Source organism: Oxyura jamaicensis, chromosome 2, assembly GCF_011077185.1.
Source record: "Oxyura jamaicensis isolate SHBP4307 breed ruddy duck chromosome 2, BPBGC_Ojam_1.0, whole genome shotgun sequence".
Classification (NCBI taxonomy): Eukaryota; Metazoa; Chordata; class Aves; order Anseriformes; family Anatidae; genus Oxyura; species Oxyura jamaicensis.
In genome coordinates, this window is record NC_048894.1 from 117056311 (window position 1) to 117083495 (window position 27185).

General features: G+C 35.6%; 1 protein-coding gene and 1 long non-coding RNA gene across 5 annotated transcripts in view; one reads left to right on the forward strand and one right to left on the reverse strand.

Moving 5' to 3' along the window:
- The window catches only part of ST18 (ST18 C2H2C-type zinc finger transcription factor), a 195164-nt gene that overhangs the window by 38593 nt on the left and 129386 nt on the right, over nt 1-27185 (reverse strand). For all 4 annotated transcript variants that reach the window (XM_035318970.1, XM_035318968.1, XM_035318969.1 and 1 more), the window contains 6 exons: nt 13894-14084; nt 8891-9688; nt 5960-6094; nt 4127-4217; nt 2451-2555; nt 850-1055 (listed from right to left, as the gene is read on the reverse strand). In XM_035318970.1, coding sequence (XP_035174861.1) covers nt 850-1055; nt 2451-2555; nt 4127-4217; nt 5960-6094; nt 8891-9688; nt 13894-14084 — 1526 coding nt within the window. The remainder of the gene's footprint in view (nt 1-849; nt 1056-2450; nt 2556-4126; nt 4218-5959; nt 6095-8890; nt 9689-13893; nt 14085-27185) is intronic.
- Nucleotides 7009-14966, forward strand: LOC118162655. The gene is made up of 3 exons (XR_004748553.1): nt 7009-7072; nt 14026-14134; nt 14835-14966. It is a non-coding gene; the product is annotated as an uncharacterized LOC118162655 (long non-coding RNA).

The window sequence follows — 27185 nt, forward strand, 5'->3', positions numbered from 1 at the left end:
TCATATTGCTTTGGATTTACTCTAGTCTGAACCTATATATGGTGCAATTAAACTCTTCCTTCGTGGAAACTGAATTGTTTGTTTCTTGAAACTAAAGAGTATATTATAATAGTCAATACAATGGCAGAATCTTCCTGAAGTTTGCTGTGAAGATTGTGAAGAACATTTGCAATAAATAATCCCTGTTCACACATGGCATCTCATTTGTACAGAGGATTACCTCAGCAAATCTGTAAGTGATGCAAGCAGGAGCATCTTGATAACAATTTGATGCACTGGCTATATCTGTTTTACAAATATGGTGTGATGCAGAAATATGGGAGATCAAAATGAATTAAATCTAGGCCTCGAAGTAATGTAGCTGATGCATGTGGTTATCTAGGAAGAAGAACATGTGTATTGATGCAGCTAAAAAGTATCGGAAGTGCCCTTTAAAATCTAACTTGGATTTCTTTTATACTACAATTCATAGTATCTTATGCAGACACATTCTACGGGACTTCTCATGGCAGCATGCTGTCATATGGATAATGATATCACAATTTAACCAAGGAGGAAAGTAACAGATAAAATATAAATCATTCTTCTTCACTCCCCTTTTCCTCTGATAATCACTTTTAAAAGAAACATTAAAAAAGTAAACCATATGGTGATCCTATTTAGCATTCTAGCAGTTTATATATAGCAAATTAGTGATTATATTTAGCATTCTGGCAACAAGTGGTTAATATGTTTTCTCCTAAGACTTTTTGAATTCTGTAAGTTTGTAATCTGAAGAAGCAAGAAAAAAAAAAAAAAAAAAAAAAAAAAAAGCCCATTTTCCAAGAGATAATGGAATTTTAAGCTTACATTCAAGGGACTGGGGTGTTTTTCGTCCTTGCACCATGGGTGCCATTGTGCGTTTGCCAAAGACTTGTGCATCAAAGCTGGCATAATCAAATGGTACTTTCCCAAACTTGTCCTTTTCTTTTGTGAGGGTGGATCTGGAAGAGGTGACTGGCTGTGATGTTCTGTAATTGTACTGAGCTACCTCAGGCTGCTTAGTTAAATTTGTGCTGTAAAGAGAAGGAGGAAAATAATGAGAAAGACAAGAAAGGAAAAAGAGTATCTAAGTTACATTTTATTGAAAAGTAAGGTACAGTTGCATCTTGGTATCAGAAAGTGTGGTGGTTTTGCATGTAAAACCTACTGGTAGATGAGTACAAGAAAGAAATTATGGAAGTACAGCTGACCTAGTAGTTCAAAGCGATACACAAAAATATTTCTAGCATACTCTAGTAATATTGCAGGCAATTTACAAGGAGGATATCAATTTAATTCTAGATTACCATTGTAGTTTCATGTTTCATTTATCTTTTTTTTTTTTTTTCCCAAAAAATTGTCTGGATATTTGCAAGTCACAAAGGACTTGTAGTGCTATTGTTTTCACTTTACTATGAAGGAATATGGTATAAATTTAATACAAGATGATCTAAAATAATTGCTTCTGCTATTTGGGATGAAAGAATGATTTACAGTGTGTTATTCCATTTAGTTACTGTTCAGTAACTACTTGTCTTTAGTAATTTCCTAAGGACTTTTCATATGTAGAGTTAAGGCACGTGCAGTTGGCAGACACATGGACATAATATTCTGTAATGGCTCTGAAGGAACCATTAGAGCTGATCATGTCAATAATCCACAAATTAAAGTGTCCCCAAATAGACCTGAATATAATAGGTTGTAATGGTTGTGGTGCCAATGATGTGCAAATTATGCATGTCTGTAGGGTCCATATAACTCTCAACAAAATACAATCACAATAAAAAATGTTTCCTCTTTTTGATGCCATTGTGTAAAAAATAAATTAAACTAATTAAACCAATAAACTTAAAATAAAGAAACTCATAATATGAATTAATCTAGAGTAGGGAAACTGAATGAGCAGAGTTTTCAACCCTTTCAGATAACTGCAATAACAATACAATCTGCTACTTGGAATCACTGGAAGATGCCTCTGAAAAGAACCACAAAACAAATGAGGGCTGTGCTGCTAGAAGCGCAATAAGGTCAAAGAGATCTATAAGTGGCCAAAATATTGCAACAATGGAATGTTTGGTAAAATGATTTAGAACATTTCAGCAGAGATAGCAGAGTTGGTTTATGGGAGAACAACATCTGAGAAACATTCATTAGACTATCTGTATTGAAGTAAGATTTAGTAGAATAGATCTGATTGCATTTCATAAAGTATGTCTATTGTCTTCAGTGTCAGCCACACTCACAAGGGTCAGCAGAATACTGCTTGACAATTTTGACATATGGTCAATCTGTTTACCTTCGCAGTAGTTCACCTTGCAAAACTGAGTTACCTCTGTAGCTAAAAGCCAAATAGGGTGAAAGACCTGAGGACTGATCAACTAAGTTTGTGCAGAAATACTTTGGGCAGACAAGATCATGAAGGCTCCTACCTGTGAGTCTGATCATGGCACTGTCCCACTTTTGGAGACTCAAACTGGTTTTTTTCCTGGGACATTGCCAACTTTTCAGCTGCAGCAATTGGACAACCAGAAAGACTGTTTGAAAACAAGGTAAAGAGAAGAAACAAGAAGAAAAAAAAAAAAACTTTAAATGAAATTTTAATTAAAAGAAACATATACTGTGGAACCCAATGGCTTTGAATTTCTCTGGAGCCCTATGCATTTATTGAAACAGCAGCTGCTATTTCAGGTTAGATTCATTTGTTTTTTGTTATTTAATGTAAAACTGTGAAATCTGCATATTTGAGATGATATATCTGGAAACACGTAGGATATTTCCACCATTCAGCTTAAATGTTTTGTGGCTGGAAACTCACTAGTAATATATACATTTTTTTCCATATAACAATTACTTTAACAACTAAACCATGGATATAAGCCTCCTAATGATTAAAAGAAAAGTGGATTGAGGGAAAATAAACAGATGTATGTGAAAAATGACTGTTAACAAAGTGCACATTGTGTCATTTCATTTCAGGTTGTGCTTGCTTTCCTCCTCCTCTTCTTCTTCTACTTCTTTTTTCTATTTGCTTTATTACATTACAACATGTTTTCTTATCTTAATCATGGTTTGCTTATGATACAGCTGATGTGCTGCAAAGTTGACTAGGGATTTTAAAAAGGAAAAACAATGCAAAATAGTTAATAGTTCGTTATATATTCTTCTAAATAATCTTTTAGTCCCTCTGATTAAGATTGGATGGCATCTTTTTGTATCAGAGACAGCAACATAGTGTGATAATCTTTGATTTTGGTGCACTTTTACAATAACCAATTAATCAATCAATATAGCAACAGAAAAAGAAAATCACTCAGAAATTCAGTTCAACAAAGATATATTTGACTATTTTTCATCCCAAGTTTGGTCATTAGTTTGACAATATATTATTGCAGATGAATGGCCCTCCAAAAGAACTATAATGGAATATTTTGGCTTGCTGCCTCCCAGCAGACAACACTGCTGACAGGAGCCGTGCTGACAACAGTGGCTTCAGTTCTCTGCCTCACCTGCAGCCCAGCTGTGATTCCCCAGCTGCCTGTCTGGAAGGCTTTCCTATATTTTGCTTTCTCCCTGCAGGCAGAAAGTTAAACATACAAGGGTGTTCCAAGCAGGAAGATGACATTCCTGAGGCTAATAAATGGAGTTCATTTTTATGGGGATTCTAAAGTATTGTCCTTAAAATTTCCTGTTTTGCTAAAACAGAATGTGCCTTGATGGGAAGTTCCTGCCAAGGACTACCATGTCAGTAGTGCAGAAAGAAAAGGATTTGGTTTCCACTGGGATTACCAGTTGTAGCAATTGTAATGGATTTGTTTATTCCTACTTCTTTTATGTGACGGTGTTTCACTGTGAACACTACAGTGATAATATAGTTTGAAATCTCATCTGTGAAAAAGACTAGTGGAATTTTCTATCCTCAGTACTGAAGCAATTTTTGATATTATAAAATTAAACACAATTATCTTCTTATAAATAATACAGATTACCCGTGCTGTTCATAGACATTCTGCAGTCTAGTATATAGCATCTAATTCCAAGACATGACCATCAATTTATTCATGAGTACATGCTAGATTTTAAGCAGACAGGAACTGTTCAAAACTACCTTCTGTGTGTGTTGCGATTGCTGTTGACATGTCCTCTTCCAGTGCATCCCGGTGTGGGACACTTTAAAACATTTTCATGCATGGCAAGAACTAAGGAAGAAAAAAAGAAAAAAGTGAAAATAACATATATCAGTGAATATATATATATGCTTTAAAAAAAGATGAACATTTCTTTTACAGACTCAGAAGATTCTCTATTTTGTCACATTTTGACCCCAAAAGAAGAGGAGAAGTGAAGGACCTACAGTGCAGCAAGACCATTGACTCGAAGATATATCAGTTTACTGTTGTGTGGTTGTAGTGTAGCTTCCACCATGCACACCATTTTTTCTAGTGACTTCAAAAGAGCAAAGGCAGAAATTAGCAAGGATGTTTGGTCACCAAGTCCTTAGTCCTCTGTTTCACACACTGTTAGCACAGTAAATAAAAAAATGGAGACCATAGAGGAGTCCTAGGCCCCACAGCTGGGCTACTTATAGCTAGAATCTCCCTCTGGCTGAGGGAGGACAAGTTCTCAGGTACAGGAATGATTTTCATGCCTTCTGCCTCGTAAGATGATCTGTTCTGAGTATGCCCCTTTGAACGCTGATAACTTCTGATTATCTGTCCTTTGTTGAATCTACATTAGAAAAATTGATCATTCCTCCAAACAGCAATTTACACCCTCAACAGTGATTACAACCTGTTGCATGAACTTTTCTTATGCCCTTCCATGTGGATCGTCTTTACTAAGAGTGATGCCTGTGTAAAACAGAATACATCTTTGTATGTCTCCCCTTATGATTTCAATACTGCATTTCCCCCCTTTGGGTGAACAGTACTTCAGGAAAACTGGTTTGTTCTATCAAAGAATAAATTGTGGTTACAGATACATATATGTATTTTTGGTCAGCAGGGAGAACATATCTGATTAGAAGTGTGATAATCAACAAGGGCTTATTAATTTTAACTTTTAAAAAAGTTAATGCTGCTGGAGCCTTCCAAATACAGCAGCCTGCTAATCTCAGAAGACATTTCAAAAAATACAGTTTAGTAGCAGATTAAAATAAATACATAAAAGAAGATAGACCTGCAGTTAGAAACAGAACACCAGTAAGTTGCAACTATCCTTTTAATTTACTGTTATGTATCCCACCACAGAAAACAATCTGACTATGTTGTTTAAACAATTAATTTCACATTTAGTTTTGGCTTATTATGCAACGTGGCATTGCATCACATTGCAGGATTTCACACACAAACCAGTGTAATCAGATCAACACAGCTAGAAATAAATAGGGAAATTCAGGCTAGACTGGCCACAAAAAGGTTAGCATACTACAGTCCTAGGACAGGGACTTGCTTTGGACCACTGTTGTGATGTGCTGATGATAGTAACTTCTTTGAGCTCAGTGGTAAGGGGGACACTGGAAACATCTCTGTACGCCATGTCCAGTCCTCTAAGCTACCAGCAATGTGAAAACAGCAGCCTCGGTGGGTGATTACAGCAAATCAAGTCAGAGGCCTGAAGCAGACAGGTAATCTCTGTTCTCTGTGCCTGACATACAGCACACAATATTCATAAATCTACATTATGCAGGTCTTTCTACAGCATGGGGATGGTTTGGATCTGATCTTGTTCTTCCTGGGCCACCAGATAAGTCTATTGCTATTTGTAGTGTTGCTGCTAAGTAGTGCCTGAACTTCATAAGTATGGGAAGTAGGACCATGGCCAAGAGCTGGATGGCTCCTCTCAGACTCCCCCAGAAAAAGAGGGTTTCTTTTCCAGCATGAGTACCCAATACCAGGCCAAATCCAGTTCTTACTCTGGACTGCAGGTTGATGATACTCACTTTCTAGTGGCACTCTAACTTTATGTGGACAGCCTGAGAGACTGCGGTGGTGGGGGTATAGCCCAGTCACATGCCCTGTGCCATCACATCCTGGGATGGGACATTTGGTTTCTCTCTTTTCAGGTCTGGGTGAATCTGCAGAGAAATCAGATAAGGATTTTGATTTGTTTTAGACCCTGCCTGCACTCAGCTGAGTGATCTTATCAGGATGTTAATATCTATTTTGCACTTCAGACATTATTTCTATACAAAGTTTTAACACAGACTTAGGTGATTTCAGCATCTCTTTAGGTTTTTTATACTGTGTGCTCCCCACTCTCAGTACACCATTTATGTGATAAGTTGTATAGCTTTAGGATTGCAGTAGCATTTTTTTCCATTCAGAACCTCAAAGAGGACAGAAGCCACAATCCAATAAACCAGAAAACTGGCAGCATCAGCCAACAGCAAGATCTATAAGGGAATAAATAAAAAAATAAAAACAACAGAAGCAATCTTTTACTCTGTTAATGTCAGGCTTCAGGAATCTGGGACAACAAAATAAAAGATGAGGTGTGAAACAAACAAATAAACATAAAAGCATTTCATACAGAAGCCATTCCTTAAATATCACAAATCTGTAGTCAGTAGGTTCTTTGTTAGGAAACTGAATACATGCCACTTTATATTTGAGAGGCAAGGCAAGCAGCTCCCTCTGGTACACAAGGCAATGCCTCTTTGTGGAACAACCCACAATGATAATGAAAACATGGAGCAGCCGATACCCTTTCAAAGGCAAGGTCTCAGCCCAGCCCCAGAGCTACCACTCTGTAATAGCCACAGTGCATTCCCAGTTTTATTTACAAGCATGTAGAATTGTGCAAGAAGCACTGGTCGGAAAGCCTTTATTTGATTTCCAGTGCAGGATCAAAAGTGTGAGTGCGCAAGGAATGAATTCTGGTCCAGAAAACCTCTTGTGAGAAATCTGCAGGAGGAAGTGGCCGCATAAATTGCTGAGGATGGTTTTAGCTCAGTCTGTGATTGGCTGCCAACAGCATTCGGTGCTGGGGGAGAAAACAGCTGCAGCCAGCACAGGGAGCAGCCTCCTTCAAGCTCATTTTGTTGGACTGCAAGGTAGGACATGCTCAGGGACAGGATTGACAGAGACAGCTGAGGGTTAAACTTCTTGGCAAGACTTAAGTTAAAAAAATAAAATTAAAAAATAGGGAGGAAAGCAAATAGATGGAACATCAATAGGAGACCACGTTTTTTAGAATCACTGCAAATGGAAAGTGCTGCAGTGGTTGACAGAAAATAACGAGGGACCCTAAAATATAATTTATTTTTTCCCCAGTAATTGGAAAGGTTTATCATTAAAAAGATAGGAAAATGTAAATTTAAGCCATGTTTTTCTGATGTAGCATCCAAGAAAGAAAATTAAGAGCTGATGGATTTGATAGTGGATTTTCAGCACCAGAAATAATAATAAAAAAAGCTAATTATGTAAAGTAAAAAAAAAAAAAAAAAAGTGCCTGGTGCTACATTGACTAAAATCATACAGTGTTTATACAGCCTGAAGAAAGCCTACCTTGTTCCTCCATTTATGTAACTTTTGAACTCACCTGCAAAATATGACTAATAATATGAGGCAAAATCAGGAAGGGCCAAATTTTGCCATGCTTGCCATCATACCCCCTTTCTATGTGTGCTGTGAGAACGTCACATTGACTCCAATATGAACCCTGGTAAACAAAGCTGGTCTCAGGATAAAAAAATATCTGCAAAATTCTGTCATATATCACAGTCATCTGAGCAAATAAAGGTTAATGTAGTTTTACAAGGAGGTAGACTAACACCTTCCATGTACAGCTAATGGAAAGACTCAAACGGAAAAATAAGATGGATGATATGCATTTTCTGCCTGAATACAACAGAAAATATGTGTACTTGCAACTGCTAAATAAAATGGTCAGTTATATGGGAAAGTCTTTAGATAACTAAAATACTCTAATATTTACAAATGCCACAAAAGTAAATAAATGGACTCTAACATAATGCTCTAAAGTGTTAAAAGTAACTCTAGAAATACCAAAGTAAATCTATTTGTTTTACGAAGGCAGAAATTGCAGCAATGCTGTGGTCACCTCACTATATTTGGAAGCCAAAAAAGGAAAGGTCAAAGGACAGATGAATATATTGTTACTTACTACAGCAGAAAATGTGCCTATAAAGTGACATCTTTTGTCAATTCTGTAATTATCCCCAGTTGAGGATTTTCACACCAGATAACCCAGTTTACAAATCAAACAAGAATCTTTTCAATCTCCACTTCTGGAAACCTAATTAGATACTGAAAATGGAGCAATGTTCCTGCAGCTTCGTAGGAAGTCACAAAGCACCAGAAACGATAAAGATTTTGGAACTTACTGGTAATTCTACTGATGGTGAATGAGGCAGAAGAGCACGGCGTGTGCTTTCCTGGCTGTAGTAAAATGTAATGTTGATACGTGAAGTAGACAGAACTCGGAAAACACATGGCTTAGGAATTAGGTGGTATGTATGGAAGAGGCCAATTTTTCACCCTAACCTTTCCTTAAGCACGGTTTTAATGCCTACTTTTTTGGCTGCTGAAATTCAGGAGGTATGTATTAGCGCTCTGTGGAGGAGGAAGCGGAGGAGGAGGAGAAGGAGGAGGAGGAGTGTCAGTGCCAGCTACAGAGCCCTTTTAGTAGCCATTACTGATCATTTCACATAGCGGTCTGGCAGGATGCCAAGTACCCAGTGTTTAACCTGGTTAGATGTAAGGCACTAGTGTGAAGGTACGTAATTAGCAAAATTACCAGCTAAATTCCAGATTCTTTACTGTTGCTATAAAACCTAGCTCAGAATGCTTTATCAGTCACAGGATAAATGCTTAAGCCATTAACAACAGCCAAAAAAATACTTCCTTACGTTTGTTGCTAAATAACTGTCTCCCACCAATGTCAATAACTTTGGTTTGTCTCCTTTCCCCTGCTAGATGCTCCAGAAGAAACCTATCCAGTTCCTTGTAGGTGCTGTGAAAAACATGCCCGTGCTCTGCCTGCAGAGCTATTGCTTCTTCTAGCAAACTCAAGTTCCCTTTTGCTTTATCCAGTTCAATTGACATTTCTGTTGTTTCTGACAGGCACTCGTTGTCATCTTCTTCACTTTCAGGGAATGCATTCTGAATTCTCTTCTCAAAAGGATCTGGGTGAGACTCCTGGGGTGCTCTTAGCTCTGTTTCTGAATCACAAAGGGTTTCACAAGGGCCAAGTTCTACCTCTTCCTTCTTAATTTCTGGGACTTCCAGGATGCTAGGTTGATTACACTCTACAATATATTTCTGAGTTAGATGGGGTTTTACACTAGTTTCTTCTGAGAAATTTGAGGAGCTGTCCCACTCATTATCCATGATTTCAGAGTTACTTTCATTTTCCTCAGATGAACAATATTTGGGGTCAGAAATAACAGTCCTTTCCTTTCCTTCAGTTAAGTTAATCATGTAACATTCATCAATGTCATCACTTTCTGTTTTTAGAGATTGAATACCACTATCATTTAGATTTTCTGTCACTGCTTGAGTGGGTGCATCTTTTGCTAATTTTCCCATGTTCATCAAAGACTTGGCCATGGCATCTTGATAGCTGGAATAGTTATCTTTTCTTTGACTGGAATTATCTTGCCCACCCGAATGAGGGGTTTCCTCAGATGGCTTTGGACTCCTTTCCTCTGTGTAAGGAAAAAAAAAAAAAAAAAAACAGAGAGAAAAAAATATGTAAGAATAACTGCTTTTTGTATCCTTTAGAAGAGATATGAAGATATTAACGATTTCCATTTCTTTACTCAAAGGTACTCTGAAATGATTGAATTTTGAATTCACCAAATCTGTATTTGAAATGACTGCTGGTACCATGAGGAAAAGCCCTTCTAACAGAATATCTACTTTATATTATTGCTCCAAAGCTATATGCAAAATAAATATATTGCCATTTTTTGCTGATGGTAAAAGTATGTATTGTTTTAGAACACACACCATCATACGTATTTGTATAAATACAATGTGCAATACATATATGCACAATCTATTTAATCTATTCATATACATTTACAAGCACATGCATTTAAAAATTCCTCTAAACTATTTTCACTTTTCTTTCATCTAAGATTCCCAAATATTTTCTCAAAAATAGATCCTAATTACTTTTTGAGTCAGGAAAGACCTTGGTGGAAAAACCATCAATACTTCACAAAGGGCAAGCTCCTGGTCACCATTGCAATTGCCACATTAAGCGATAGATCAGGTCATGCACAGGCAAACAGAAATGGTTGTTATGTACAGACTCATAAAGGACTTGTTAAAGACACCACTGAAGTGCATCCTGTCTTTATAAACATCTTTCTTCAGAAGAAAAGCAGCAGCCAGCAGGTAATAGAGGCTGCATGTAGGAGAGGTGGTCGGTGTGGAAGACAATATGCCTTTTGTATCTCGTTTAATTTTTTTATAAACATTTCCTCTGACAAGGACACTCAAAAATACATCTCCATCATCTTCCTTTCTGGTAATTATCTCTCTAAAATCAACACTGGTTTGCCAGGATCAAGTAAATATTGCCATAGTAACTAAAAGCATTTTTGGATGAAGGGAAGAATTTAGTCACAACACTAGCCCCTTCAATAATGCTGATTATAGGGTACATTCTTTTGTTGGGATCTATTCAACATAAACTGAAAAATTTAACATTTTACTTCCTAGAAAGGAGGATGAATAAACAAGTACAGACTATTTCCCAAGATGTATCTGTCCTCTCCTGAATCAGAACTCCAGGTTTAAATAATAAATTAAGCATAGTCTAAAATGCAAATGAGGTTTCTCTCCATAACACAGTGAGCTATTAAGAGAAAGTGTAAAGGGTTATGATAATTTTAAAGTATTATGAACTACAGAAAACAAATAAAAAGCATTTTCAGTGAATATGTCCAATTCATTGAACTATTCTCTCAATCCACTTAACTACCCACATGTGTACAATAATGATTTATAGACATTATACCTAATTATGCATATTTGGGCTGTGTTAGAGTGCCTAACAAAAGCTCTAGAAAGCAACAATTACCTCTGTTGCTTAGCTACATAGTTTAAAATATTCCTATTAAGTGCAGATTATTGTGGAGGGGAAAAGGGGGACAAAAATGCACATGTGCACCACAATGCATTTCACTTTACTGCTGCCAAACTGTTAGCATTTTGGGTCATTTCCAGTTTACATAATTGTTTGGTTCAACTGTTTGTTATATGTTAAAAGAAAATATTGATTAATTCTTATTCTTCTTCAGAAAATTGGGCTCATGCAGGGAGAGGTGGCCTTGTGCACTATGTGCATAAAGTTATGTTTTAAAAAAAATGTCTGTAAACCTTAATGTAACTTTTTAGCAGCTGGTCCAGTACCATGCACATTGTAGTATTCTGAATAAAGAAGTCTGTTGTCTTTCACATATCAGCAAGTTAAGAATGATGATTTGGCACTCTAACAAACTTCAGTTAAATGGGTTTTTATTATTTGCTTTTCTGCCATTTGGAAAAGAATGCAATAACATCACTAGGTCATTTCAAGAAGTGAGAAGTTCTAGTTTTAAAAGAAGTTTTCCCACCCTTCAAAACATAAACAAACAAACAAACAAACAAAAAGGTTGATAATACTAACAGCTATTTTTTGATTATTTTTCTAGGTGAAAGATGAAAAATAACATAAATGCTTCATAACTTAGTTGCTTGCTCCTTAAGTCATTATGATTGGTGCTAAAATGTTGAGTTTCTTTAAGTTAAATGTTTTAAAATTATTGTTGAACAAATCTTAATGGTACAGCTGTCTCAGCTTTGCTTTTCATTCTATAAGCTCCAAATTTACCTTAAAAAATAATCAAAACTCAGCTTAGTTTATGGTTCCATCAATACAAAAACTGAAGCATTAACAGATGTAACAAGAACTATGAACTCACAATTAAATGAGCAATTTTACAGTAAGAGATTAAAAATAAACCTACATATACAGACAAGTTTAATGCTCTAGCTGAAGCTTGTTTATAACTACTTTCTCTAGTAATACTAGTACAAAAAGAATAGCTCATATTACCAGTGACATAAGCAGATTGGGAGAATTCTAATCAGTATCAAATAAAGCTTTCTGATTTTTTTTTTCTTTTGACTGAATAGCTGAGTGTAAAAAGGGTTCTTCTACGCTTATATAAATGGACCTGGGCCAACACTTGCCTTTTAATAAATAAATAACTTAGGTTCATCTGTATATGGCACAAGTTCTACCTGTACAATCATTAAAATGCTTTCCGTTCAGTGAGTTTATCAATCTGTGAAGAGGACAGACATAAGGGAAAGAAAAACACATTACTGAGGGTGGCTCTGGATGGCCAGGAACCAGAGTGAATAAATGCAAGAATATTTTATCATTATTATTATTATTAGTATTATTTTAAAAAAGAAAAGTACCAGATTTCTTACTCAAATGGCTTCCCTTCAGATTTCTGGTGTTAGAGGATAATAATATTCCTTACAGTCTAGACAGGCACTGAGATCCATGATTGTTTTTGTCTGATGAATTTAGCTTGGTAATGACACCAAAAAAAAAAAAAAAAAAAAAAAAGAGAGAGAGAGAGATTGGGTATCACATTATTTAATGCTCTGTTTGAAGAGGGAGCTCCCTTCTAGGCCTTCACACCTATGGGATGCAGATCTCTGGAAGAGACCCCTAGAAGACTTATGAGTGTCAATTGTCTGAAATCTTTACCATATAAAAACATGACAGAGTCCTCCACTGATTAAAATAGAACCCTCCACTGATTAAAATAGAAGAGGATTTGACTCTTTAATATGAAAGACAGTTGTCTTCTACCTGTTTGTAGTAGTCATATGTATAAAATTAGGAGGACAGGGGTGAGGACATTTTGTTTCCAAGGGAAGTCTATTTAAAATGGATAAGGTCTGAATTCCTAATCTCAATTCTCTTTCCTTACAAAATATTTGAGAAGTTTGTACAAGAAACAGGGCAAAGAGAGAAGAAAATAATTTACTGTTCAATTCCTGCAATAGCCAACAATTCATTCCGTTTTCACAATATCTATGATTAGTAATTTCCCAGTGCCAGATCACTTTGTTTTTATCTTGATATTTGTCATCAAATGATGACCTTTCCCTTTAAAATACATGCAGTATGAACTCTATGGATTTCTCCTCAATTTGTACAGGATGACATTTAAAACATCCATTTTAGTTTGAAATTTCTTGGTCATCTTGAATATATATATATATAAATATATATATATAATGAAGAAAGAGCCATAAAGACATGCATCTTTCTGTCTCCTCATCCTCCTTCATATTTTGTAGCATACACATTGCAGAAGTTTCTATAAATTGTTGGACTAGTTTGGCTTAGCAGAGTTGAAATAACATGTATAAAAGTGCTGAGTCTAATAATCATGTCAAACAGAACACATGCAGCAGTCATATGCATGAAATTGCTTTGCTAAATGTTAAAGTCAACAATGTTTTGCTAAGCTTTTTTTTTTTTTTTTTTTTTTTTCCTCCTAAGAGCTCTATATATTCCCATGAAAATCTGCTCTTCATAAATGTGTTTTTCTCAGTGGGGGCATAACCTTGTTTTTTGACAGAGCTGGTGGAGAAGCAGATGCCGCTCTATATCTGACCTGCTGCAGTAGTTGCTTGTCTGTGAGACCTACAAAGCATTTACTAGACCCCAGGAAGAGTTTGTATAAAATAATTGGATGGTTAAATCTAGACAGAAATGCACCATTCCAACTCCATTACAAGCCAAACACATTTTGCATCCTTTTGAAAATACTGTTTCATAGCTCCCTTTCTGTGGAATACAGGTTTGAGCAGAACTACACTACATGACTACCTGGAGTTGAACTGCTTTCGAGGACACTGATATCGTCCTGTAAATCTGTCCTGTCTTCATTTTCTTCTTTGCATTCCAAGCTGGGGCTGTAGTGGCGGGGCTTCATTAACAGGGACTTCCTTTTGTTGACAGGTACGCCTGAAATCTGCTCTTCAGCTTTTCTCTTCTTAGCCATCGAGCATTTGTAGGCACTGCAATGATCAGTAGGCAATGGTAGAGAAAGAAGTGGGAGAAGTGAGAGGTAAATTGTTTAAAAATATACAACCATCCTCTAGTTTAAATTTAGTATAGAGGAGAGGACTAACAAAATATTAATTCACTTGCAGTTTCAGCAAGTTGTGTTTAGAGGATATTTAATGCTAGTTCAAGTACTTGAGTTTCAGAACACAGGCAAATACACCATTCTTCTCATTGTTGCCAAAATCTCTTTGGGGCAAGGGGAATGAAGAAGAGGGAAAAAAAAAAAAAAAAAAAAAAAAAAGCCTGTAACTGAATACACTTAAACTTAAGTAAACATATGTTAATCTAAACTCTTCTATGCAGTAAAATACACCCAGGAAAAGATGAATGAAGATATAGGCTGGGTTTATGACCCAGAGAAACAGCTAAAGGGAAACATACACTACCAGTTATGGTATCTCAATCCTTTAGCTTCATTATCTTTTTACCAGTATGAATATTTGTGCTTGTATACTTTGCTGATCACAGAAGTTTACTCATTTGTTTTGATAACTAGTATAAAGTTAAGGTTAAGATAAGCATGTAATTTAACAACCGGTTTTACTATTGTTGATATTAACTAAAAAGAAGCCACACAGAATCAGGGTGGAGGGATACCATAAATTTATACCTTTAATGTTGAATTTGTGTTTTGTAGTTTTACACCTGATGCAATCATCAGGCCCCATTCATGCTATTCAATACTCCCCTCTTTATTACAGTGCTCCACACCTGTGTGGGCTAACCCAATTGCAACAGCATCTTGGAATATGCACGTTTCTTGATATATACAGGTCTATTGGTTGTGCCTGCTTAGGAATTTTGGTGCTGCTTTGATATTTTTTTTGAAAAAGCTGAGTTTTTTCTTCTTCTTTTTTTTTTTTTTTAAATTAGTGTTTTTGAACAAGCTTCCTTGACTTTTCTATAGGAAGAAGAATGTCAAAGCTGTTTATTATAAAACTGTGTTGGGGAAAAAAGAAAATGTGACAAACACTGTACCTTCAGAACATTTTGCAATTTGAGTCTCTCTTTCAGAATCAGTCCCATGCATTGGTTCCATTTCATTAGCTTCAGCCATAAGAGTCTAATCTTAGCTCTTCTTTGGCTTCTATATAGACTCTGGAAAGAGGTTTCACCAGAGGGTTCAGATTGGATGTTAGGAAGAATTTCACTGAGAGGACTGCTAAGCCCTGGAATAGGCTCCCAAGGGAAGTAGTCACAGCACCAAGCTTCTTGGAATACAAGAAGTGTTTGGACAATGCTCTCAGACAGTCTAATTTTTAGGTGGTCCTGTGTGGAGCCAGAACATGTACTCTGTGACCCTTTTGGGACCCTTCCAACTTGGGATATTCAATGATTCTATGATCCCTCTAAAAACTAGATATACCTGATAAACTGGGTGATCTAACCCCTGGAAAAGGCCTTGCCCAGTCTAGATGCCTAAATTATGGATGAACGAAATGAGAAGAGATTACTTTTTTTTAATGAAGAACATTTTTAGCAGATTTGATATGTGTTTTTTTTTGTTAGTTAGTTTGTTTGTTTTTCAGCTTACAAGATACAAGTATTGGTCTGCATATTAATTTGCATGTAATAAAGCTTTTGCCACTATGCATCTGATCTGCATGGCATTTAGATGCTACTTCATACAATACCTCACTAAAGAGTCCTGAACATTCAACACTCTTTTTTAAATAACTTTTTACGTGAGTGATTTTGCATCGAGTTATTGTTTTCTCACACACAATACTATAATAAATTTATGTAGTATGAATTATATCATTCATATTATAGCTGTCAGGGATGAAAAAACTACCTATACAAATCTGTGTAATCCACTCAATGGTTTCTCAACCTTAGGCACCTCCAGCATGCACTACAAATCTACAAGATGCCCTTAGGTGTTAGATTTTGCATTTGGCTCATCGACTTTGCTGTAAGATTAAAAAAAAATAAAAATAAAATCCATGTATTCAGAGAACTCCTAGTGGTTACAGATATTACAAGCTTAACAGCATAAATTAATCCTTCCAAGGTATCTTATGTGCAGTAAATTGGCTCAGGTTCTGATTGTTTTGGATGAAAACATATGACTAACTTGAGCTTTTTGTTTTTTAAAAAAATATCAATTTTGGCTAAGCACCTTTTTGGCAAACCATCATTGCAAATATGAAGGACATGAAAATATGAAGATCTGCAGTTTGGAGGGGGGTGTTAAAATTCTACCATATGTATCTTAAACACAGCATATATTCCTCTTTTCTGAGCACTCAAATGTTATGGGCATCAGCAGTACTGGACACTAACCACCTGCTGTAGTTGAAAATATTATGGCTTCTCAATTATTTCTCTGTTTATTAATAGAGGATAACATGAATATCACATTAAAGGTCAGAATCACAACAGAGTAAGTGTCCCCTTGGAAATGATATCCATATAACAGACATCAGAGATGGATGTGGTGCAGATGAATATGCATAATTTGTTTCTAAGAAAGTACAATCAAGTGTTTCTTAATTCATAATTTGAACAACAGTTCATACCATTCATGTTGTTTCAGACAAAATGAATAAATGACAAATGTTTGAAAACACTTCTCATGCTGTTGCTTTATTAACCAAAACCTTCACTAGATTTACCTTTGAATCTTCCTCATTTATTTGTCAAGCTTCATATTTACTTCCAGTAGCTACCATACCAGTATTTAGGACAAGATGAATTTCCAGTGTTTAATTCCCCTTTGACAAAACTACAGCTGTTTCTCACACAAGCATAATTAATAGATTTTTAGAACAGAATTTCCTATTAAATCATCTAGTATGCCCTCTGGTGTAACACAGGTCACAGAACTTCATCTAGCTCTTCAGCATTAAACATGTAACTTGTCTGACTATCGTGTATATTCTAGTCAAGTTAAGGAAAAACATAATCAGAAGGTAAGATGATTGCTGTATTCTTGCTCACCAAGTACAACCTTTTTCTAGTACCTTAATGTTACAACCCTGCCCCTGTGGGTTGGCACAGCAGCTATTAAAGCCATTGGTTTTTTACCACAACTGTGAAGGATAGCCACAAACACAGACATCAGCAAGCCACATACTAGACAAGACAGGGTACTACTACCACCTGCTCTCTGCAGTCCTGTTTTGGGAAATGAGAACACAAGAATCCCACTTGGCTATAACTACCATGATCTGGCAAGAGCAGAGACAGCTTTGATTAAGGCTGCTCATATGACCTCACAGTCCCCTGTGTATTCTTTTGGATCACAATGGAGCAACTTTCTGAAGAAAAAGTAACTTGAAGATCTGTTTCGGTCAAATTTCAGGCATCAGTTTTGCTCACCATTTACAGCAGTAAATCAAAAGTTGCTTCATCAGTGTCAGAACAGGAGGCCTACATACAGATCTGCCTGAAAGCACATTGCTCATTTTAGAAAGTTTCTCTTTATCTTATCATATCTGTTTCTGCACATGAACACCACACACACAGACTTCCTCTATAGTTCCCATCATTTTAAGATAAGTGAATACAAGAGTTGCCACTTTACATAAAATAATTCTTGACACCTACCACAGGAGGACGAAAAAAAAAAAAAAAAAACACACCACACACACAAAAACACAAACCAAAAACAGTTGTTGCTTCTTTCCTAGGAAATGCAAATTGGTTTTCATAGGCCAGACAGAGATTTTTCAATGCTAGAATAATATATTCTTGCTTTTGGCGTTGACTATTTATACTATTGTTTATGACTCTAACTGGAATCTACTAGTTTGCAAGAGCCAGTTTAAAGGTCTACCACTTAGAAGCAATTCTATTTCCCTTCTTTTCTACATTACAGTGCTTAAAAGTAGAAATGATTGATAATGGACACTGAGAATTTTACTACTATGAAAAGAATATATCTGTGCCTTTGTAACATTCATGGCATGTTGAGTTCATCATTGTCTTAAAGTTTCTATTTCTCTCTTTTCCTTATGTGCATTCACACATACACACATATACATTAGCAAAGATTTGTCAAGCTGTAGTTTGTCAAATGGTAAACCTATAATTTAGTTTCTCTATTGCTCATCTCATAAATTCAACGTCTAATAGTTTTGTTGCTATTTATCAATGGTCTGCTTGTTGTCATGGAACACTGATTCAGCTGTCAAGGTTATTTGGTAATCTGAGGCTCATAAAACAGGAGAAGCTCTTTTTGTCATGAGCCCAAAGCAAATGCATACTTTTTCCAATTTAACTGTACTTAAATTTTATGAATAATTAATAATTTCAGTATTATTCATAATCAGAAGATTTTTTGTTAGTATTATTTTTTGGTCAATGACTCAGCTAGCAAAAACAATCTTGTGTCAGTTACATGATACAAAAGTTTAAAATCTAAGACCTACTTTCATGTGTTGAGGCAGGAAATGGTCGTATACAGATACGACAGTGCACTGACTTCCCTTTACAAAGCAATACTTCAGAAGAGAGAGGTTTTAAGAAATACTACCAATATATAGTTTTTTCTATTGCTAAAAATTATCATTCCCATTTTCCAATCTTTTTTTTAATTGGTTCATCTAAGTGATGTGTTTGTCAAACCTTTAACATAACCTTTAACCACTTTGTAGCCAGCAAAGATTTTTGTCATTCATCTGTTGATCTGTTGACAAGGCTTCCAGCAGACCTCCAGTGGATTTTATTTTTTTCACAGCAACCTTTGAGTTGGAAAAACATGATAACAGATCAAAGAATGGCCATAGTTAGTAAAATCCGGGGTACATTTAGCCCGATAACTGATATTTCCACCTGCTTTATGCCTTGATCAACTTTTGTTCACAAGCTTTCAGATGACTTGCAATGCTCTGGAAGTCAAATACTACTTTTTTCCTTGCAGGAGGCAAAATTTGATATTCTAGGATTCAGGGATGCATCACTCACAGCTGAACATCTTACAAATGTCTGTCATGGTCAGATTTTCTTCTAAGAAATTTAAGACTGTAAAGATACTGAAAAGGAACAGAAATTCTGAATGTCTCTCTAACTTGGTCCCCTCTTATGTCTGCTAGTTATCTAAGAAACAGATGAGCTGGATTCTAACTAAATGTCTAGTGGCTTCCAAAGCTTTAGGATATAGCTATAGGTCTCTAATCCCCCAAACTCACACAAAAAAGTCCTGAGCTCATTGTAAGCTGGTGATAATCGGGATAAATGACTATCACTGAATGCAGAAAATGGACTTATAAAAAAGATGGAGAGAGACTCTTAGCTCAATCTGATAATGACGGAACAAAGATTTTAAACTAAAAGAGGGGAGATTTAGACTAGAGATGAGGAGGAAATTCTTCACTCAGAGGGTGGTGAGGCTCTGGAACAGGTTGCCCAGAGAGGTTGTGGATGCCTCATCCCTGGAGGTGTTCAAGACCAGGTTAGATGAGACCCTGGGCAACCTGATCTAGTGGGTGGTGTCCCTACCTATGGCAGAGGAGTTGGAACTAGATGATATTTAAGGTCATCCAACCTGAGCCATTTTATGATTCTATGATTTTATGATCTGCTCCTAGGACTGATGACATCTGTTGAAAAAGCATTGATGTTACTGATTGCATCAACTAAGAATGCTGGAGGTTCGTGAAAGGAACTACAATGTTGGACCCCAAAGAAACAGAGGGTAGGTTGTCTGATCACTGCAACTGAAAAACCAAATAAGTCCTGTAAATTACAGCAATGTCAGATGGATGACAGCAGCTGGGGAGGAAGGTGGAGCAAGTGTTTCTCTATTAAGTAGGATATGATAGTGCACTTACAGATGTTTTGTGTATCAGTGAGTTTCTCCCTGAATAGTAGAACATGCTGGAGCACAGGTTAAATGAAGTGACTATCTACCTAAAAATAATTAAAAAATAAAGTAAGAAAGATTTGTGAATTTGGGGGTGTGGGAAAATTATATATATCCAGAAACAACTGCTTGCTTTACAATTACAGGTGGCAACACACTGACTAGCTGAAAAACTTCAAGGAGTAACAATGTGGAACCGTGAAAACTGTAATCAAAGGAAAGGCTACAGTTTACTGACAATCTAAGACCGAATTAAACCAGAGAAATACTCCAGCTGAGAATTCCTGAAAAATAATCTGGAATAGAATTCATCAGGTAAGAGTAATTTTCTTCAAACAACATTCTGAGATATTAAAATGTTCCCATTTAAGTAGTTCACAGAGCTTAAACCAATAAGCTGTGCTTAAAAAAAAAAAAAAAAAAAAAAAAATTAATAATTTAACCATTTAGGTTTGGTGAATTGTTGTCACTGAAGCAGTGATAGAAGCTCAGCAATATAGCATGTCTTTTCCTGAAGATAATTTAAGAAAATTGGAATGTTTCTCATTTATTAATATCACACACAACATAATATATATATATGTATATGTATATATACGTATATATATACGTATATATATACGTATATATATATACACATTTCACCTCTTTCTGTCTTTAAGAAACCTATACCCTTGGTTTACGAGTTGTATCTGTGAAAGGGACAGGGGTTGTTCCTCTACACTGTAGCAATCATCCCAGGGTTAAAAAGCTTTCCACAAACAGAAAAGGCTACCGGCATATCTGAGCCATCCTCTTTTTTAAAAATGTCAGAGTTGTGAAAAGTTCAGTCCAGGGCTGAACTAAGATGAAAGGAATGCACATGAGGTATAGATGGGAAGAAAGATAAAAGGGAAATTCATATTTATGAACACTAACATAGAGGAAAATAACCTCAGCAACTTGGGGGTATTAAAGTGTCTGTCTCTATACACAAAAGGTTTAGCTAGGAAAAAGGAAACAGAACTGGCAGATGTGGAGAAAATATGGTGTAAAATGAATATGGTGAAATATGGTGTAACTGAAATCTGGCTGGATGATGATATTAAAGATATATTTTATTTTTAAATGACATACAAGAAAAACAAAGAAGCTGCCGCATCCTTGTTCACGAAAGAAGATTTATTAGGCCCCATAAGAAGAGGCTGGGGAGAAATGGGTAGTGGTATTGAGTTATTATGAACTGATCTTGGAGATGTTTCAGACAGTAAACTAAATGTTATAGGCCACCTGACCAAAAAGAACAATTGGACTGTGAAATGACTGAGCAAATAAAATGAAGCACGTAAAGAGTGGAGCAATGGTAAGTCAGCAATAACATAGGAAAAGGCATGCAGTCATGGTCAAGTCTACCCATGTCTCACAGTCACTGTGATACCCGAGGACAAGGATTTTAGTCTGCAACAGACGTTTTGATTAGAATAAGAACTCAAAACTTAATTATCATGCTCATAAAATCATTTTTTTTTTTTTTATTATCTCCCCCTCTCCCCCCCCCCCCCCCCCCCCCCCCCCATTTTTTTAATCTACAGTTTACTATGGTTCTCCTCACATGAAAGGCAACTTAGAGAACAGCACAGGTTCTAATTCTGTTTTCCTAGTTTCCTGTTTTACTTTTAAAATCTTGTAGGATCATGAGGATATTCAGATAAAAAAAAAAAAAAAAGTGCATATAAATATTCTAATTTAAATACAATATTAATGAAATGAATACCTACTTCAGGGTGTTATTTTATAGCTCATTGATCAAGAATTCCATATAGATAGAGTTGGAGATCTGGACCCTTTCACAACAGATAAGTTATTTTTAGGAAAAGCCAGATTAGAGGAAACTTATTTTTTACGGCCTGGAACACAAGAAGTTCTTAATCTCAGTGATAAAAATGAATACCCAAGAGTTGGGCCAAATCCAGTCTCCCTACCCTCTTTTTCATTCACTCACTCAATCTGTTCAGGTTCAGTAAGTCAACAAATTCTAGTGGGACACAAGCCAAGAATTTGGCTTAGAATTGTTTAAGTTTCTAGGTAATACTACAGACCATCCTCTCAACTTTTGGATCCAGAAAGTCTTACATGTGAGCGATCAGCCCGATAAACCCAATAAACTTTTCATTAAAAACTATACATGTAACTACTGTCTGGTTAAAGAAGATGTAAAATAAAATAAAATAATAAAAAAGACTTTATTTACTTATTTGTTTACTTATGTGTTTTTTATTTTTATTGATTTTTTGATAGCAGACAATGAAGCCATAAGCAATTAATTGCAGGTACTAGGGTACTAGTACCTTCCTTTAATGCAGAAGGAGGTCCCATGGCTGTATTACCTTAGTTTCTTTTCTATCTTCTGCCTGTACAGTCTGTTTCAGCTTGCTTTTTATTGGCTGAATCTGCTCTTGATGTCAGTCAGACATTGCAATTCAGCTAGCCATAGTATTTAATTCATGACTGATATATATATGAGACAGAAATCAGTGTTTGGTTTTCAATCTTTATATGGCTTGTTGTCATCCAAAAAGATCTGCCATAAGAGGAAAAAATCATTTGGGGCTATGATGTTCTGATATATTCTGTCACTCAGCAGAAAGCATTAGGGCATACACAACTCTAAACTCACATGTATGGATGACATTTACTGTGTGCTCTTGAACTCCAAAGTGGTGATGGGGAAGATAACTCCTGGACTACATTAAATAATGTAAAAGTTTTAGTTCAAGGTAAGGGACATTGTAAGATGCAACAAGCTCTCAGGTAGAAAAAAAAATGCAAAAAAAAAAATCCGTTTGCCAGCCACAATTAAAGTGATGCAGACTTGCTATATATTATAAAACTAAAAATTTCAGAAAACAAAACAAAACAAAACAAAAAAAGCATACTGAAACTAATTATTGTACACAGCAAAAACAAAACCAAATAAAATGCCATATTGGTGTGAGAAAAGAGACACTGAGACTAGAGGTGTTGGCGAGAAATGGACGTAGTAGACATTAAATGAGACCTGTGAGTTTGTATAATAAATGGGTTTCTATGATAGAACCCTACCTAACTCATTAGTCATTTGAAAACCTAGACAAGTCACACATAAAGTATAAAATAAAATAAGAATAAAGTAGAAATCAAAACATGAAATGTTAATTTTAAATGTTCTAAATAAATCCATGAGGAAAAGGTAGAGGTCACAGTGTATTTATCAAAATATTTTAATATCTACAGTACTTACCATTCATTGTAATTAACAGCTCCAGCCATTGTTATATCAAAAGCAATATTAGAGTTCCTATTTCAGCTCTCTTAATGGTTAGTCAGAACAATTCACTAAATAGTTAAGTCAAATAACTAACAACCTCAGGGTTACTTGCAACATGTTAATGTCATTACTTGGGCTCACGTAGAACCATATCATATTACTTCTCTTCATTGAAACAGTAATATTTTTTTACAATGAATTTTCTATTCCATCTTGCAATTTCATTTAAAGAATGATATTTCAATGAAAAAATATTTTATTTGATGTTCATTATACAACACTTCCATAATTATATGCAAGCCAAAACCCACTTATCTGAACATTTGAAAGCAGAAAATCTGAAGTGGAAAGCATTTTAATTTTTAATTTATTTCTGTGCTTATTTATTTTTTCTTGTTTAATGTTTTAGTAATATGGTTTAACAGTACTGAAAAAATAACCTGTTTCTGAAGTATAAAACCACATGAGGCTGCAAAAAAAGGCAAAAAGTCTGAGGTCCCTCATCTCATCAGAGCACTGGGAAAGGAAGAATAGAGGAGAAGGAGAGGAAAGGGAAAAGTAAAAGGACAGCATTATAGATTTCATAATTTGAGTCTTCTTAATGTGGGACTAGAAGATGAGGAAAGAAATGTGGAACGATATTAGACATGACAGTCCAATGAAGTCTTATTAGTTGAGAGTGATTGATGTATAAGATACAGACATAAGGTTAGGTGAATTTAAACATTATTATTTTTCTAGTTCTGTGACCACCATACACTTGCTTGTACTAGCATGTACTGATTGTTCAGTTTTTGCTAATGCTTGCTGTTCAATATTTCTATCAAACATCAATTTCAAAATATATTTCCTTAGTAAAAAACATAGATTTCCACAGATTATTTGAGGAAAGTACTGACTAGCATGCTAGTCTGAATCTGTTAAGAATCTAACAGTGTCATCATAAAAGAAAAAGAAATAAAATTTGAGAATTTTAACAAATATAATTGATGGCATCATGACAGCTTTGATTGTATCAGAAGTCATAGAATAAGAAGCAGAGGTTTTCTGAGACTCATAACCATTTTGATACCCAAATGGCCAGGGCAGATAAATTTCTCTTCCAGACTAGAGAGCAAGAAATAGATACTGTTAACTTATAATTCTGGTACTAGATCCTGGGAATAGAGAATATTAAGATAAATGCTTATTGTGTAATTGAAAATCAGTTATCAAAAAAAAAAACAGCGTGATACAGATCTTTGTCTCTAATGAAATGCCTAATGTATTATAGAGAAATATTTGAATGACAACTTGACACAACTCTGTCCCAGCCATTTTACAGTCACAGAGGACACTGGAGAAGAGAGCTGGGAATGTACCTATCAACACCTAACATTAAACTGAAAAGAAAACAAACAAAAACCCAACATTTTTGTCAAGCTCAGACTTGTCTGCACAATATCTGAAACAAAATCAGGATAAATACCCTGGCAGTTGACATAACTCTATGGAAATTGACCATCTTCATTTAGAATTTTCTAAGTCTATTTGGACTCAGGGACACATTTTGTTTCTGTAAAGCAAAGTAAGGACTGCAAGGACAGTCCCACACCTTCTGCCAGTAAGACAGATGAGTCACCAGGAAATGCAAGAGTCCACCTCAGTTCTTTTTCAATTATGCTTATTCGAGATTAGAACAAATGTGCTTTATCTTAATCATTTTCAGAAATCTTGAGTTCATGAGCAATTTCTGTGGAAGCAGAAGTTAAACCCAAAGAACAAACCTGACAGTTTTCCACATGCAGGTTAGGAACAAATAACTTTCTCAGTCATTGTCTCAGCTGTAGGCAGTTTTTTGGGATAAGAGTTCTGAGAAGGTAATAGCTACATGAAACAATCACAATCGCAATTCTTACTGAGGAATGTTTTGAGCCTTTTTGTGTGATTTATTTCATATGCCCACTTCTCCTTCCATCATCAAAGTACTGCTCACCTCTTTCTCAGGTCATCGGCCAGGCTTTCTTTTCATTCAAACTCTTCTTCAAAACATTATTTTATGAAACTCACAAAAAGAGTTACTGTTGAATCATTCATTTTTAAATGCATTTAGGAATGCACAACCCATTTTTTTAATGTTATGAACTTTTCCTGACTGGCCAAATTATCTTCTCTCCATCAAACCTACCTTCATTCCATTGCTGTCTGAAACTAGAGCTCAGATATAGCAGGATACATATAATCTACCAGTACTAAATATAAAGTACTTTAGTTAGAAAAATTTCACTATTCTGTCAATATTGTTATTTATATTGACATACCTCTTAAACATTTTGATTAAATTTGAGGAATACATTTTAGTGACATAAACCTTTTGAAATATTTCAGTACCATGGACTGCAGGATTGCTTTCCTGCTTTCTCATTCTCCCAATCAAGAGACAGCAGCACAGGGTGAAATGCCTTGTTATTTCTTCTACCAATGAGACATCCAAGGCAACTCTGCTCTACCACCTCTCTGCTAAAACATTCAAGACATATCTCTCTATTTTATCCATACTGTACCTTTTAATCTGAATACCCAAAATTATCTGAACCAAGGGTTCTAGATAAAAAGTATCTTTTCTTACTTTTAAAGAAATGGTCCTTCTGATGAAAAGTTCCAACACTATAGAAAGTAAGTAACTATAGCCAACAGAAATTTATTTTTTTCTTCAGGACTTGAAACATAAGTGCCTTGTGGAGTCTTCACTAATCATTAGTGACAGAAGCCAGACAGAATTGTTTTCACCTGTATCTAACTGAGAAACAGAATGACATGGACCTGGCCAAACTGATCTGTGCTTTTGTAATCCCATGCTTGGATCAATCCAATTTGCTCTTTCTTGGTTTGACCCAGATGCCTCTCCATAACCTACAGATGGTTCATCATACTGTATCCCATCTGTTAAATAGAACGCAGTAATGAGAATACATCACACCAATATTCTTCACTTCCCTTTGGTTTTCATTCTAATCCTTAACACAGCTGAAGGTCCTGGTCCTTTCAGTGGTCCATGACTAAACCATCTAAGAGAAGACTTCTTTCTGCTTCTTTCAGAAGATGGATTCAACAGAGAGATTATGCCTGAAAAATGTCAGGTTCAACTTGAACGTATGGGACAGAAAGCTCCTGGTTTGAGCACTCACTTCTACCACATATTGTGTTTTGTTTTGTGTAGGTCATGATAAAAAAATTGATCTCTTCCTGTGGACAGTTTAGCTGCCAATGGAATGACTATAACACTATAACTCAAGTATGAAAAATTAAAACGTAGTCTGAAAGTAAATAGTTAAGGCTGAAAGGAGAAAGTTTTGTATTGAAGGGTGATTAATATCTTCCAAGTTGAGCATACTATGCTTCAACACTACAGAATATACAGTAGATACAATAGAAAAATATTATGAACTAATAATAATATTAATAATATATGTGTGTGAAGAAAATTATATGGGTTTTAAATCTGAAATTCTTCAAAGCATGTAATAACATAAAATCAATGTAAGTTTGGCATTTAAATAGGGGTGATCATAGAATCATAGAAAATATTTGGATTGGAAGGGACCTTTAAAGATCATCTCATTCCAACCCTCCCTTCATGGTAAGGACACTTCCCACTAGATCAGTTTATCCAAAGCCCCATCCAACCTGGCCTTGAACACTTCCAGGGATGGGACATCCACAACTTCACTGGGCAACCTGTTCCAGTGCCTCACCACCCTCTGACTAAAAAATTTATTCATTAGAGCTAATCTAATTTTACCTTTTTGTTTGTTTGTTTTTGTTTAGCTTTAAACCATTACACCTTGACGTATTACTACACTTCCTAATAAAGTTATTCTCCAGGTTTCTTGTAGCCCCCCCTTTAGGTACTGGGAGAAAATTTTGTGTATAGGTAATCAGTAATTGGTAGAAAAGTACAATGTTCTAAAAAAGTAC